At 38.3% G+C, this 16,963-nt stretch overlaps 2 protein-coding genes across 6 annotated transcripts in view; both read left to right on the forward strand.

The window, feature by feature from the left end:
* otulina (OTU deubiquitinase with linear linkage specificity a) overlaps window positions 1-533 on the forward strand; it is a 4,493-nt gene extending 3,960 nt beyond the window's left edge. Inside the window, exon 3 of the mRNA XM_060862189.1 lies at window positions 1-533. This exon is cut by the window's left edge and continues 356 nt beyond it. Within this exon, the coding sequence (XP_060718172.1) occupies window positions 1-74 (74 nt within the window). The 3' untranslated portion in view covers window positions 75-533.
* A 1,425-nt stretch (window positions 534-1,958) lies between these two features.
* On the forward strand, window positions 1,959-16,846 carry LOC132840503 (uncharacterized). Of its 5 annotated transcripts, none has more exons than XM_060862184.1 (12): window positions 1,959-2,086; window positions 3,128-3,202; window positions 3,316-3,526; window positions 3,629-4,753; window positions 5,872-6,042; window positions 6,399-6,668; window positions 6,898-6,983; window positions 7,543-7,649; window positions 11,124-11,267; window positions 11,476-11,607; window positions 11,787-12,056; window positions 12,738-16,846. In XM_060862184.1, the coding sequence occupies exons 3-12, from the start codon at window positions 3,378-3,380 to the stop codon at window positions 12,930-12,932; spliced, it is 2,649 nt and encodes an 882-aa protein (XP_060718167.1). In that variant the 5' UTR covers window positions 1,959-2,086; window positions 3,128-3,202; window positions 3,316-3,377; the 3' UTR covers window positions 12,933-16,846. The 5 variants fall into 5 exon arrangements, with proteins under 5 accessions (XP_060718167.1, XP_060718168.1, XP_060718166.1 ...); XM_060862185.1 differs by having other exon boundaries at window positions 3,322-3,526; XM_060862183.1 differs by having other exon boundaries at window positions 3,128-3,526.
* Window positions 16,847-16,963: the final 117 nt, after the last annotated feature.

Raw genomic sequence — 16,963 nt, forward strand, 5'->3', positions numbered from 1 at the left:
AGATCGTGGCTGAAATGGGGCTGCCTGAAGAGCTGAGGCTTCATATTCTACAGCTCAGACATGCGTGTATTTGACTTGAATTTATTAGAATACAAGTTAACCTTGTACATGTTAACGATTGGGTGTAAGAAGATGTAAAAAATACTTAGCTTTGCATTGCAGTACATTACAGTCAGAGATGCTGTGCCCAAACCTGCTACTGTATGCAAGGAATTAAACTAAATGTGTTGTGCTGTTGTAGGAAAATAATTAATGACTGTGGTGTGGCCCAATACAAAACATGTTTGAATCCTGTCACCAGCAGCTTTCCATCAATAACATTAAAAATAATAATAATAAATTACTTAAATAGCATAACACATTTAATTTATGTTCTTACATTTAATGTTTAACTTTGTGAAACTGCAAAACTAGTTGGCTCCTGTTATTACTTGCATTCTAACCACTATAAACAGTCATTCTCTCACTAGCCTCCCTTTTTTTCCTGTCACTTGAATCTAATAATACCAAAATAAACAGCTACAAACTGAAAAGGCCTCTGTCGTGTCTGTGTCAGAAACCTTTTAACGCTTATGTTTGACAGTTACAAAGCATTGATGCTGAAATCTTCTTACAAAAATGAAATTAAATAAAGTAAATTTTTCCTTATGTAAAAATTGTCAATGACCACACACATTTCCATTCAGCTTATGTGGAGGATGAACAGTCAAGTCAATGTGTCAGTTGTTATTGTATGACAATACATTACTGGCATTAGAATAAGCAAATTAATTCATATATACGTTGTCTTCAAGATGGCAGCATGCACAGATGCAGCAGCCCTGTGCTTCTCAATAAGATGCCAATTTCTTTTCTTTATGATCCATTATATCTCATTGTACAGTGTCTTATTACTGCTGATTGAACACATTCTGACCAATCAGAATCGAGTATTCAGTACTGCAGTGGTAGAAACACTACATCACGTTTTGCCACCAGGGGTTCATTATTTATTTGTACGAGACACAAACAGAAAAATAAGGTGCTTTTGTTTTTATTTTTTATTTATTTATTTGTTTGTTTATTTATTTATTTATTTATTAGCCACAACAGTATAAACGAACTGTTTACTACTTCTTGATTGTTTTTTTAATAATTATTGTTCTTCATTGTTTTTTTATAGTTATGTTTTTTCATTTTATATTAATTTTTTTGTATTTATCTGATTATCTTATTTTAGTTATTTTACTGACCCCTTATTGAAATCATAACCGGTGTTACTTTTTATTAATATAATATATTTATTTATTTTATTTTATTTAGTTTTACTTTATTTTCATTAATTAATTTACTATTATTTTATTTTAATGTATTTTAAATAATTAAATTCATTAATTGATTATTAATTTGTCGGGGTTCGATTCCCACCTCCACCTTGTGTGTGTGGAGTTTGCATGTTCTCCCCGTGCCTCGGGGGTTTCCTCCGGGTACTCCGGTTTCCTCCCCCAGTCCAAAGACATGCATGGTAGGTTGATTGGCATCTCTGGAAAATTGTCCCTAGTGTGTGATTGTGTGAGTGAATGAGAGAGTGTGTGTGTGTGCCCTGCGATGGGTTGGCACTCCGTCCAGGGTGTATCCTGCCTTGATGCCCGATGACGCCTGAGATAGGCACAGGCTCCCCGTGACCCGAGGTAGTTCGGATAAGCGGTAGAAGATGAATGAATGAATGAATTATTAATTTTTTATTAGTAGTACTTTATTTTTTCTAAATACCCATAAGGCTGCCTTAATATTACAGTTTGTGGTTTGGGGATTGGGACGCGACCCAAGTCTCCACTCTCCTAAGCATACAATTTGCGCATGAGCTTTTATTTAAAACCCTTTCGCGTTTAAAAACCACAGGAATCACGTTTCCAGCTCTTACTCTATTCCTAGCACGAATACACACACTGGACTCAGACTCTGTTCTGGACAACGTGTGTAAATAAGAGAAGTTTGAGTGGGCGTGGTCCAAGAGGAAAAGCGAAACTACAGTAAAAGTCTAACTTCCTGATTGCCGACAGCGGTGTTGTCTCAACAAATGTCAAGAAAAGGCTGCAAAAGTTAGGTAGGTCAAAGAGAACAGCTCGTTTAATATACTACCACGATGAGATCAACTTTTTTAAACGTAGTGATAAAAGCAAGAATTCCTTATAATTTGATTAAATTATAGTGTCATTTAAACGTGTGCCGTAAATCAGCAGCACGTGTCGTTTGTTTTCGAGTAATACAACAATTATTTATTTATTTATTTATTTATTATTTTAATCGTCCGTGTAGCCAAATATTATGTGGGTCTGGGTTGTAAAAACAGTTGTCTCATTGTTCAGAACATGTCTGTGGTCGGCACAGAGTGGTACACATTATGGTACACATTGTATATATATATATATATATACATAATGAGGTTAGGTTTATTCAAGCAAGCTGTTATTCAAAGTGAAATGAAATCAGACCAGAGACACCTGTTTAAAGAAGCTGAGAGGCGTGTTAGCTTCCATATTCTACATAGTGCGAATGCCACAGTGAAAGTATAAACCTTACTGCCCCAATTCTGGAGCTGCAACTCCAGTTACTTGCTCCTTCTATCAGTACACTGTTGTTTTTTATCTGCTTTTGAGTGCAAGCGTTACTGGTTTTTGGCTATTTGATAATGTATCTCATGTCCTTTGCACAAGTATAAACCTGTACAGCAACATACTTGAACTTTTACACCCTATTTTTTATTAAATGTTAAGCTTTGATTGCTATTTTATCCTGGTCGAGGTTTACGACAGTGGATCCAGAACCTGTCATAAGAACACTACATGGGACAGGAATACACCCTGGATGGGTTGGCAGTCCATCACATGACAGCATGCACACACACACACACAGGCATACGTTCATTTACTCCCAAGTATGATTTATTTTAGCTAGTCAACCTGCCTACTTGTTTCTGTAGGTGGGTCGAAACCAGAGAACCAGCGGGACACCCATGTGCACATACAGAAAAGCTGCACAAACAGTAACCCAAGCATCAAACCAGGGAGCTGTGAGCTCTGCTGAGCCACCTTGCAACCCTTAACTACAAGTGATTTTCTTTTTTTTTCTTTTTTTCTGTTAACAGGCTTGAATGTAGGACCAGTCTGGACCACTTCAGGCTCTGCTGATAATCAACCATCACCAGACTGCAGTATTACAGGTATATGTAACTGCATGGGTTCATATGCATTGGTAGTAAAGGACAGTTAACAATGTATCTTGGAAGTCTGTCCTAATGTATTTGGATACTCTTCGGTCTGGTATTTAACCGAGAAACAGTGGAGGTTTGAAGCCTATTTCAGATGATTGGATGAGAACAATTGTAAACCGTTATCATGGGGAACAGCTCGTGCTGCCCAAAATCAAACCCATGTGATATCACAGTTGATGAAACACAGGGCCTGCTGAACTCACCTGATTCAAAGGTTTCAGCGAGGCCAATAACGACTGATGGCATCTGCCAATCACTGGAGGTAGCGGAGAGGTAAGGTGCTCAATAACTCCTTTTCAACAAATGTGATGTAAAGAAGACTAGTAATAAAAGAGTGAGTGATGAGTTATTTCTTGGGTCTGTGTTATATTCCAGTAGCAAAAATGAAGCAGAGTGCATAAGACACAAACAAGAACAAGATGTAGTCACCACACAACCAATAGCAGCTCCCAGGTCAGCTGAGGGGCCTGCACAGAGTTCTTATTGTTCTGTAATCCAGAGTCTCCACACTGAAGTCTCCCTCACTGCACAAGCCAACCAAAGTGCCTCACCTGTGACGAAAGCGACAGAGGAACAAGTAGATGCAGCTGCTATAGCCACAGAAACAAAAAAGGAAGATGAGACTACAAAAGAGAGCCCCACTGCTGCCAATGAAATCACTGATGTATTGGAAGTTAAAGCATCGATAGAACTGGCTACAGATGAAGTGAAAGAGGAAACAGAAACAGACACACTGGAAAAAGAGGAAAAAACAGACGAGCCTATGTTGTTGATACAGGATGCAAAGGAAGATGTTCCTACTGGTGAGCTGCATGATGCGCAGGTGGACACCCAGTACGAGGTTGCAGAAGACGACACAAAGAAGAGGCCAGAGGAAGCTGATGAAAATGAGGATTCTGCTGAGATGAATAGAAAGAAAGAAGCTGGTGAGGTAGATACTGAGAACGAGGAGCTCAACACACATGTAGAGGTTTTACCTGTGATGGATATCCTGCAAACCAAAGAGCCAGTTTTGAATAACTCCGTAATTAATGAAGTTGAAGAAAAAGGACTACTGACTCCTGTGGATATAATAGAGAAGAGTGCAGATACTCTACTACCAGAAATGTCTAGTGCAGAACCTCTGGTATCTTTATCACAGGCCTCATGTGAAGCAGGAAAAACTGCTTTAGCAATTGAAAAATCAGTTGCTGATAAATTGCTGGAAAATCATGATATTTCCAACATGTCTGAAATGAACACAGACATCTTACCTTCTAAAACTCAGGAAACCTCAGAGCAGGAGTCCACACCAACAGTGAAAATTAGTGACAAAACCACTGTGAACAACTTAGAAAATGGCCAAGAGGATAATTTAACCAGTGGTCATTTGAAAGATGAGAACTTCGCTGACGTGGATGTAGATGTACCTCATCTGAATGAGAGATTGGAGAAACCATCTGACGAACCTTCACATGAGAATCAAGAGCTGATGTCTGAACCCCCTGCCACCAGTAAGAGGTGAGCATATATTACTGGTAATTGAACTTGTATTGCCATGCTTGTTACTGGTTTATAAGTCTTGCTGTCTTTTATGTTCTTGTAATATGGAAACACCAGTCAGATGTAGGCCACTGTCACCTGTAGTTTTTGTGGTAGCATTAATCTCCATGCACTGTACTTTACCTCTCATCATTGGCACTAGTCAGCCCTCATGTTGGATGTTTTTTAGCCCATGGGGGAAATACATTCTCTGGCTGTTCAGTTTACTGATTTAATGCAGCAGAAGAAAAAACAAATTAGACTAACAAATGCACATATATGTAATGTTATTGTTAACTTCTGCCTACTTGTGCTTGTGTAGTATTTATTAATTATTCTATTAGCTCTGATATTGTTATAGTAAACCATACGAAAACTATAGAATCACAACTGTGTGAGAATTTTATCTAAATTGGTTTGGTGGGCTACATCCCATTAAACAGAAGTACCTCACTAATACTGTATCAAAAAGTGCATCCTTATAGCTTCTGCTAGGTGTTTTTTTTTTTTTTTTTTTTTTTTTTACAGATTGTTTAATCTGGGTTATCATTTAGTGAAAAAGCACCCAGATATTACTGCCACTTCCTGTCTTAAAAATGATTTGCTTTCAAATAACCTAATTATAGCACTGGATGTAATATAAATAGGATTTATTCAGTACCATGCATTTAACTTTGGCATCAAAACAAAGTGCAATATCTCATTGCCTAATGCCAGAATCACACTGGCAACAAAAAAAAAAGGTCAGTGTCATTATCTGGCATTTGTCGCATCGAATTTTCATTTCTATTTATGTAAGCTATATGCTTGTGTGTTGGTCCAAGAAGCATACGCTTAAGAATAAGATTTATCTGTATGTGATATGCCAAAATCCATATAAATATGCTGGAATTTAGACTGTTACTGGCATTAATCTGTCATTTTTATTTGAGGCAAATGAAGTAGTGATTAAGAATAATATGCCTTGATTATTATTATCAGTTGTCATGTTGATCATCCTGTTCAATTCTTATTAGAATACATATCAAATATTCTTGGCTACATAACTGTACTGTGCAGATTGGCATTGACATTTAAATGATCTCTCTTCTCTCTAGTGGCAGCATTTCCGAGGAGGTGGAGAAAACAGAGTCCACAGACACTGCAGAAGTCAAGAAGACAATCACTGAGTTTATCACAAAGGAAGGAGATGTTGAAGAGGAAGCTGTTCAGAATGGTTTGCACAAATGTGCTCCTGTAGAGAAGCCTGAACCTACAGAGAAGCCAGAGTAAGCACTTCCTGCTGTTTACACCTCCTACCACCAGGTGGAATTAAAGGTCCAGAATAGCTTGGGATTATTTATAGAAATCGAGACAAATTACAGTGTGTTATTTCATAATGCAAGCACATGTTTATAAATCTACACATATCATTTTTCCTAACTATTAGTCCCATGGGAGGCATTTGCAGAGGTGTGTTAGTGATTACAGCATGCGGCTATGATTTGCTATTGCACTTTTTAAGTGGGCAAAAGGAAAACTTTATTTAGATATCAATGGCTGACAGTGATATTTTTTTTAATTGACATGATTGTAAAATTCCGTTTAAAAAATTGTCACAACACCCAAATTGTCTCATGTGCAGTGAACAAGATATTGAAAATGAGCCTGAAACCAACACCACTGGTCCAAGTGAGGCGTTCTCATTAGATCATGACCTCACAGAAAAAATGCAGCCAGCACCTGAGCCGAGTGAGAATGATGAGACAACAGCAGGAGATGAAAAAGAGAATGCAGAAAGCAACCAGGCCCAAAAAGGAGAGATTACCTTTACCAGTAGCCACGACATGAAAGTTGCACTGATACCTGTGAGTGACATAGAAAACATTGCAGAGAAGGAGATGGAGCACGAGGAGTGAGTATCTCTCAACACTAAGCATCATTTTAATAAAACAGAGATCCAGGTGATTTTTAAGTTTATAATGTGCTATATTAAAATAAAGATTTATATTAAAAGTTTATAAAAAGTTTGTGAAAGTATCTGTGATGCTTCTGTCAGACTAGTATATATTATATTGTTCACAAAAGAACGTATTCAGAACAATAAGCAGAAATTCAAAAGAGTACATTGCCTTTTTTCCCAGCAGTGAAGACCTCTACCGAGGAGATGATGAGATTGAACAAGAGCAGGCCAAAGAAATGAAATTGATGCCGATCATGGAGTTTACAAGTATTAATCATCTTTTATGTACTTCATTTAGTGTCTTAATAAAGTTGTAGGAATAGTGTCTTCTAAATTGTATTATTTATTATTCTGTTGTTATAAATATTTCAGAAAATTCAGTATTGGGGCAGAGATTACATTCTTCCATGCCTTTTGCCATTTCTTCTAAACTTTCATAGTGCTATCTCTTCACACTGTACACAGAACAAATTTGTGGAGAAAAATATTTGCCTACACATGACTACTCGCGTACAACTTTGAACCAGTTCTGTTTACTTAAGCATTTAATCTGTAATCTGCAATCCAGTCAATATACAATATTAGTCGGCACTGGTCCGCTGGTTTAACAAATCAGAAAAAACTTGAAGATTCGCTTATTTTCTGAAGAAGTGATATGTAATCATAAAAAATAAATAAATAAATAAAATTCTGCTAAAATGTAGTCAGTTGTGTACAGAAATAGTTTCTATACTACACTGTTTGTTAGAGCCGGATATCTAAATGAAAATCTGAGTGTTTAAATGAGTTCTTGTAGGTAATACTGTCCTGCTATCTCTTCTTTCAGTCCCCGGAGTGGAGGAGAAGTGTAGCTTAGCTGCTCCTGTTGATATTTTGGCCTACAGTGAGAGGGAGTGGAAGGGAAATACAGCCAAGAGCAATCTCATCAGAAAGGTGAGTGACCATTGTAAAGGGATGGCAGATGTGCTTCTCCTGCAGTGTAGTTATAGCAGCATTATGTGAAGGAAAGCTGTCATCAATGTGGTGCTCACATAAATTCTAATAGACAGCCAAAGTGAACTTCAGAGAGCAACCGAGCTTTTAAAGTCTTTCAGAACAGTAGGAGGGCTTTAGCTGTCCATCAAACACAGCTGTATATTATAATTATATTAGAAAATATCCATTAGGAAATATCGTTAAAGGCTTTTTTTTCCCCTTTTTTTTGTTGTCTGACTCCCCTTGTTGCCCCTTATTAAGACTTTAAATTGAATAGGCAAATTAATTGTAAAATGGAGCTAATCAAAGACTGATTCTGCATAAACTGCTTTATTGAGCATTCAAGTTGAAAGAGAAAACAGTGGATGTTCTGACATTCTGTTCTGTCACATAGCCAACTTATTTGTACTACACAAGCTTTTCTGTATCAACCTAAACAGCTCAGCCTTTGCTCCCCACACGTATCAGTGAGCCATGGGCTCCCATGATCCTGTCACCAGCATTTGTCCCTCGGAGGACTTTTGGTAGGTAGGTACTAAACACAGTATAACAGGAACACCCCACAAGACCTGCTGTTTTCGAGATGCTCTGAACCAGTTGTCAAGCCATCAGTTTGTTAAAGTTGCTAAGATCTTTACACATGCTTGGCATCAGTGTTGTGCTAGTTACTAAGAAATAGTAACTAGTTACAGTTACTAGTTGCTTCATTCAAAAAGTAACTCAATGACTTTGTTGATTACTTACACCAAAAGGTAACGCGTTACTGTTAAAAGTAACTTTTTAGTTACTTTTTTAAAGAGCGTTCTTTAATGTTCCCATTAATGGACAGGACCTTCGAACCAGAAAGACACAGCTTACATTTGACTAAAAGGTTTTTGTCTTTATTCTCAACTAAATTGAAATAATGAGCATATTTCCACTTTGCTCTCGCCTTGACCCAACACTGCTTGGCATACATTTCACCTGACAGTGTTTAATGTTGTCGCTGATTGGTGTAGATTTAACATGATCTCAGCCTAACTGGGATTATAATATTTTGCCCTTTTTCAATATTTCAGGATAAATATGTGCATGTGTATGAGTGCAGGTTTTGCTTCTGCAAATGCACCAGCTAATAGATCCTTTTGCTACACCATAAAAACAAAGCCTGGAGCTCTCTGCTTGCACAGCTAGATGCCACACTGTTAAAAATAAGCACATCTCTCACTTGCTTGTTGCTGAGGGTTGTCTGGTGAGATCCTTTACAGATGCTGTCATAGATCTGCATTCTATTATAGTTGTAATGAAAAGTTCTTTCATTTGTTTTGGTATTATTGTTATTGTTGGATATGCTGACTGCTGTATTACCAGAGAAGCTCATCATGAAGGCAGAATTTCACAAGTACATGGGCATACTTGAGTTAGAATGACACAAGGCCTAGTTTCTTCCAGAAGCACAGATGAATAAAAATACCACAAATCAAGGCCTAAAACATGACTGTTTACCTAGACAAAATTATGCAAATGCCAGCCCAAGGTTGCTGCCCCTTTCTAGCTACACAATAAATCGTACGCCATATATAGCCATTATATTCCAAGAGAAAATGAGATCCTTCTATGCTATGCATGTAATCATGCAGTGTTTATACCAGTCATAACCTGTGCTCCTGTTGCTCCTCATTACAATACCTTATATAACAGCTGCTATTATATTAAGTGTTCATTCCAGTATTTCTGCACATGCAATATAAAATATACGGTATTTACACTGGTCGGCACTGCTTTTGTGTAATGTCTTATATTTTTTGCACTGTCTTTTGTCCTGCAATGTCTTTTTTTGTCTTTTGTCTTGCACTGTTTACAATAGGTTGCACTTTATGTTGCAGGGAAAAACTTACTTAAGTCCTTAGCTCTGTCTTTGTTTTATGTAGCACCCTGGTCCAGGAGAAACATTTCACTGTGTACTGCAACAGCTATAAATGGTTAAAATGACAATAAAAGCTTCTTGACTTTTCGACTTGATTTCCTCCTTTGAAGGAAACAGCAGTTGAATCGAGAGGCATTTTATCGCTGATTCCAAAACAATGGAGAGAATATTTGAGTTTGTCAGTTAAACTGATAACCCCCAGCACATACCAGAAGAGTCACTAACTGAAAGTCACCAGCAAGCAATTTAGACACAGGACTCTTTTCATGATACTGCATATCAATGTGTCCTGCTGCTCTATCACCAAAATCCATGTGGCAAGCAGAGATTGTGGCTAAATACATAATATGCTCTAGAAGGGTCTGAAAAAAAAACCTGACATAATATTGAAACAGAACAGCATTCCTTACATTTATTTGCATTTCATAAGAATTGGGTGAAATAGTGGCATTTTGAATGGTTCAGTTTATTTATGTAGAACGTTAATGAGCAGTGTCACAAATCAGAACCGAAATCACACAATTATGTAAGATCAATACATTTATATTTGTTGTTATGACACTGGTAAGCTAACCATAGTTAAAATGGACCTTTCACAGGCCATGTCCAAAGTGCCAGGGGAAAAAATCTTTGTGCTTGAGGTAGTTGTACAGGTGAAGGGGCATATCTACTCTCTTCATTACAAGAGAAAATCCCTCACGTGTTAATTCAAGTAACTGAACAAGTCACTGATTGGCCACTGCCATGTTGAGGAACAAGAATATAGGTGATATGAAGATAGTGAGACATGCACAAAACAGAGAGAGAGATTATGACTTGTGGTGTTTATTGTAAGTGTTTGTTGCCTTTTTGGACTCCTTAATCATTTGTAATGTTGCTCCCATTGAAAACAGTTCGGCTCAAGCCCAGCCATTTTTAGGGTCATGATTGAGGACGATGTCCCGTCCAGAGACAAGCTGTTTCGTGTTGAGGTTTTGTTCAAACCGACCATTAATACCCTCGCTAAATGAATTTTTTATTTATTTTTTTTTTTTATCGGCTGTTGCATTAAATCTTACCCAGATACAATAGTGCTATTTTCTGATTGGCTATTGTGCAGCCTCTGTTTTGATTGGCTGATAAGTGGCAGACTCGACTAAGAACTCCAGGGGAGACACGCTTGATTCCTGCCCGGTTCCATAGAGACAGCGGTGCGGACAGATACATTTTGGGCGCTGCGGCATATTAAATATATGATTCTGCGTGAGAAATGATGTGTGGCGGGAGAGCGTGAAAAAAGACCCAAATGCATGACTGTCACTCTCAATGCGTGACACTTGACAGCACTGCTTCTTCTATGGTCAAGAGAGAAGATTGTTCTATAGTAAAGATAAAGATAAGCTTCCAGCTGTTGGATTGTGGACTTATAGAGGGATATCCAATAGAGAGTCATCCGGATGAATTCCTGATATTACTGACTTTTATTTTTGCAGTGCAGTTACTCCCAGAATGTTTTACAATCATTTTTGTTTCAAATCATTTTGCAGGGCTACTCTGAAATATCTTGTAGTTTTACTGGGCTGAGGAGAGTAAGGGGAGACAACTACTGCTCTCTGAGAGCTACACTATATCAGGTGCTGGCATCAACAACACACACACCAGCCTGGCTACTGGAGGAAGGTTTCACATCGGTAAGAGCTCTTAAGTACAGAGTATCGCTTCTTAGTTATTAGGAATCACAAAACCAATAGTCAGGTAATTTTGCTTCTATTAAGCCAAACCCTAGTCAGTTTAAAAGAGATTGTTTAATGTTAAAGAATTATATCTGACATTTTTTGTTTCAACCTGAAATTATGCTGCTCATCGAACACTAATTCACTTGTTTTATCTATTTTGAAGTTGCCAGATATAATTGAAGCTCAGGAGCACTTGATAGGTATCTGGGTGTTTCCTCCAAAGTGTATCAAAGCTGGAGAGAAGGAGGATGCTGTGGAGAAACTTAAACACTATCTGGAACTCCTGCAGAAAACAGTAAATCAATAAACACTTCATTCAGAAAATAAATTGTGTTTGTTAATACCTTTATCGTGTGTAAAAGAGGCCCAACAAGCTTAATGCTATATGAACGTCTATAAAAATATCTGCAGCATATTATATAATATATTCTAATGTGTGTGTCTTTCTGTTTGTGTGTGTGTGTGTTTTCCCAGTGGCAGGCAGCAGCAGAGTCAGAGACCCTAGAGGAAAAGCTGGGATTGTGTGATCACGTATTTCAGGGTGGAGAAGAAGAGTACGCTCTTCTGGAGGTGCTGAAGTTCCTCATGCTGGTGAAAGCAGTGGAACTTCATAAAAAAATGCAGGCAGAACAGGAAGTGCCTGTCTTCTGCTGGCTACTGTTCGCCCGTGACACATCTGAAAACCCCAAAATGTTCTTCAGCAATCATTTGAGCCAAGTTGGGTTCAGTGGCGGCCTGGAACAGGTGACACCACCTCAACAGACAGAGACAAACAGACAGACAGACAGAGACAGACAGACAGACAGACAGACAGACAGACAGAGATTCTTGTCATTGCATAGTGCAGAAGTGCAAATAGTAGAAATTGTGCAAATGAACAAGTGCAGATAAATATATAAACTATGGTAAGCAATGAATTTATTATATAGTTATAATTATGTTGAGAAGATGTAACAGAAATTACAGGGTGAAACATAACTACAATGTGATTACATTCAGTGAAGTATTCAGTGTCCTTGCGGTGTAGTGTAGAGTTCAGTAGGTTTATGGTTGTGGGGGGAAAACTGGCTCTGAACCTGCTGGTTGTGGTTCGAATGGTCCTGAATCTCTTCCTGGAGGGAAGGAGGTTGTGACCAGGGTGCCAATAAAAATAGAAAATAGAAAAATCTGTCCAGGCTGTAGTTTTTGTATTGTATATGTGTTAGTAGCAAGGTGAGCTAATGATTTCAATTTGGCACCTGCTAACAGAAAATGTATTTACATTTGCTTGGGACAAATATATTATAGTGCAATTTATTTTAATGATGCCATCCATCTTCACAGAAGCATCTGTTTAAATACCTGAATCTAATGTGCTAATGTGGCTAAAGCAGGTGCTTAACATAGGGATAAACTGTAAAATCATTTTTGTTGGTGCTGTTGCAGGTGGAGATGTTTCTGCTTGGTTATGCCTTACAGCACACCATTCAAGCCTTCCGCCTCTACAAGACTGACACAGAGGAATTTGTGACACACTACCCTGACGACCACAAACACGATTGGCCCTGTGTGTCTGTCATCACAGAGGATGATCGCCATTACAATGTCCCCGTTAGGAAGCCAACACAATACAGACTGTAACATCTTCGTGTTCCTCACCTGATTATCAGGATGTCTGGAAAGTGGTTGGAGGAAGAAAACTATGACATCACCATGCTCTGCCTTCGCTTGAGTAATTATTAATAGAATAGCTGGGAGATCATTGGCTGTTAACAAGATCTGACTGGAGGAATAGAGTTATGGTGAAGAACTTTAATTAATAGAAAAGAATATTTGTTTTTAACATTTGCTTGCATTTGGTTAAAGTTGTTAGCAGCTTGGCTAAAGTTAACAACGCTAACAAAAGCACTCAGGTTTTTTTTTTAGTGCAATTCATTGACTGATATGTTTAGATTTTGTATTACAGTGAGTTTATGATCAGTTCTTAATTTATACAGTTGCATTGTTCAGAATGAAATAACACAATGGTTACAGAAATACCATACAGGTGTTTACTATAAAACTGTTTTAAACCCTCTGACAGTTGCAAGTGTAAATAACGTCGCTAACACTGACACAAGCTGACCTTATAGAGATTGCTGTGAGATACAAAATTCAGCTTCATGAACACATCCACAAAAAGCCCTGATATAGTAAAAGCTTTTTGTGCTCTTCTTGATTTATATCCTTCATCAAAACATCATATCTGATATTAGACCAAGAAAATCCATCTTTTTTAGACAGAGGTCAAAAGAGAGGTCATGGCTGTATACAGTGATTCCTGATTCTTTTCACACTAATGTTTCAGATCAAAAAACAAATGTAAATATTAGTCAAAGATAACACAAGTAAACACAGCATGCAGTTTTTAAATGAAGGTTATAATAAACTATTACGGTAAAACAAAATCCAAACCTACATGGCCCTAAAAAAAAAGTGCTTGTCCACTAAACATAATAACTGGTTGGGCCGCCCTTGGCAGAAAGAACTGCAATCAAGCGTTTGCGATAACTTGCAGTGAGTCTGTTTCAGCGCTGAGGAGGAATTTTGGTCCACTCATCTTTGCAGAATTGTTGTAATTCAGCCACATTGGAGGGTTTTTGAGCATGAATTTCCTTTTTAAGGTCATGCCACAGCATCTCAATAGGATTCAGGTCAGGACTTTGACTAGGCCACTCCAAAGTCTTCATTTTGTTTTTCTTCAGCCATTCAGAGGTGGACTTGCTGGTATGTTTTGGATCATTGTCATGCTGCAGAACCCAAGTTTGCTTCAGCTTGAGGTCACGAACAGATGGCCGCACATTGTCCTTCACAGATGTTTTGGTAGACAGCAGAATTCATGATTCCATTTATCACAGCAAGTCTTCCAGATCCTGGAGCAGCAAAACAGCCCCAGACCATCACACTACCAGCACCATATTTTACTGTTGGTATGATGTATGATGATTTTTCTGAAATGCAGTGTTACTTTTACGCCAGATGTAAAGGGACACACACCTTCCAAAAAATTCAACTTTTGTCTCATCAGTCCACAGAGTATTTACCCAAAAGTCTTGGGGTAAGCAAGGCCCTTAATATCACCTGCTCCAGGGGCACCATACTATGGCTGACCCTGCGCTCTGACCCCAGGCCTCATAATAACCTGTGATATGCGAAAACTTAAAGCATTTCACTGCATATTGTACTCTGTATGTGACATAAAATTTTATTTTGAAATTGGGATCCTCAAAAAGATTTCTGGCAAATCTGAGAAGAGCTGTTATTATAGCTGCGATGTTCTTTTTGCTCAGCAGCGGTTTTTTTCTTGGAACTCTGCCATGCAGGCCATTTTTCCCCAGTCTCTTTCTTATGCTGGAGTCATGAACACTGACCTTAACTGAGGCAAGTGAGGCCTGCAGTTCCCTGGACGTTGTTGTGGGGTCTTTTGTGACATCTCAGATGAGTTGTCGCTGCGCTCTTGGGGTAATTTTGGTGGGCCGGCTTTCCTGGGAAGATTCACCACTGTTTCATGTTTTTGCCATTTGTGGATAATGGCTCTCACTGTGGTTCGCTGGAGTCCCAAAGTTTTAGAAATGGCTTTATAACATTTTCCAGACTGATAGATCTCAAATACTTTCTTTCTCATTTGTTCCTCAATTTCTTTGCATCTCAGCATGATGTGTAGATTTTGAGGATCGTTTGGTTTACTTCACTTTGTCAGTCAGGTCTTATTTATGTGATTTCTTGATTGTGAACAGGTGTGGCAATAATCAGGCCTGGTGTGTCAGGTGTGATAAACCACAGGTAAGTTATGTTTTAACAGATTTATGTGGGTATGGATTTTGTTTTCCCTTAATAATAAAAACCTTCATTTTAAAACTGCATGTTGTGTTTACTTGCGTTATCTTTGACTAATATTTAAACTGGTTTGATGATCTGAAAAATTAAAGGGTGACAAATAAAAAATCAGCAAGGAGGCCAACACTTTTTCACATCACTGTAACTATATGTAGAGATGGTTGACAAACGAAAAAAACTGCACCACTGTTGTGGTATGAGGCATGTTGCAGGCATTCATAGACACTTAGTACGAAGCAGGACTGGAAATCAATATGATGCCATTCTCACTTAAACCTTTAAACCTCTGATGAAACATTTCTGTCCTGATGGGAGTGGACTCTTCCACCATGACTCTGCCGCCGACTCGCTATACGACTTGATGAGGATGAAAATTAAATCACACTCCGCTTCTACCGACAAACCGGCAGTTCAGGTGATGTTCCTCTCTCGGGTAAACATCAAAGAATGTGAAGAATTTACATAAAGATAAGTTGATTTTCCTTTAATTTGTCACCTATCTGTAAGTTTAAGTATGTACACGTATTTATCCATCGCCTTTGCTAAACAGTAGAACTGAACTTCTGAGCTACTTTGTTATTCATCGTAACACAGGCTGCAAAGTTGAACATGTGGAGTCTTAAGGCTATAGTGCCAAATATTTTTAAGGGGAAACCTTAAAACCTTAATTCCATTTATAAGGCACTGTCTGCTGTTTTAGTGTGGTGTTTTACACAGACTACACCAGATGTTCCATTCAGGCCACAAGGATATCAGCCATTCCTCATGTTTTCTATTCTGACTCCCCAAACATCTGAACTGTGTAATCAAGGGCTGTGGAGCAATTTTATTTATTTTTCTCTGCCTCCAGAATGCTTCAAGCTGGAAGAGGAAAAAATGAACTACATTGCTGATATTGATTGTTGGATTAAGGAACTCTGGTAGTAACTAGTTTATATAGGAGGCTTTCGCACTGGCAGTTTAGTCAGAAACAGATCATGGTTAGCGTGATATATTGGTAATGTGAAAGTTGTCATGTGGACCGTGAAGCACAGTGCAGTACTGAACCTGAGACTTCCTGTAGGACGAAGCGTGAGTTCAGTTGCACTGGAACTGTGCCACGATTCTCATGAACACGAACTGTTCAGGAAGTAATGTAACCTGTGCGTGTGTTTTAGACGATGACGACATCATTTGTTTTCAAACATGTGTAGCATGAGTGGCAGGGGAACAGTGTGGGACAAGAGAAGAGATGAGATGCCTTACTTTACATACGAGCACCAATATAACATGATGAGTCACACTGTGTTCTCCATGCTCATGTGGTACCGTAAATACACCAGGGTTTAAGAGAATAAACTGACTCTGAACCCAGACCAGTGCTGAGGGGCATCAGGAACATTCACACTGATTTAGACCATGCCCAGTGTAAAAACCACCTCAGCTGTATTTTATTGATAACAAAAGCTCATCAAGAAATGATTCATTATGACATTTTATTGCTTCAGTTAAATCTGTCTGGAACATTTTAATGAACCTTCCAGCCACTAGAACACAGTGTTATCCGCTCAGTAACAACCTCGCCCTTTTGTTCAGTAGCTCGCTTTCTAGAATCATCTGATTCTCTTCTTATGTTTCATGTGGACTGCGTTCAATAGCTGTTTAAATAAAATGAAGCCTGACTGTTGTGTCACTTCTTACTGCTGTTTTAATCTGTACTTTATTTTTTATCACGTCATCATGTAATAATTTTGTTATGTTTGTCAGAGCCAAAATGTTTGTCAGTATTACTACTTTGTCATGTCTTGCTAATTTTA

Source organism: Tachysurus vachellii, chromosome 25 (assembly GCF_030014155.1).
Source record: "Tachysurus vachellii isolate PV-2020 chromosome 25, HZAU_Pvac_v1, whole genome shotgun sequence".
Classification (NCBI taxonomy): Eukaryota; Metazoa; Chordata; class Actinopteri; order Siluriformes; family Bagridae; genus Tachysurus; species Tachysurus vachellii.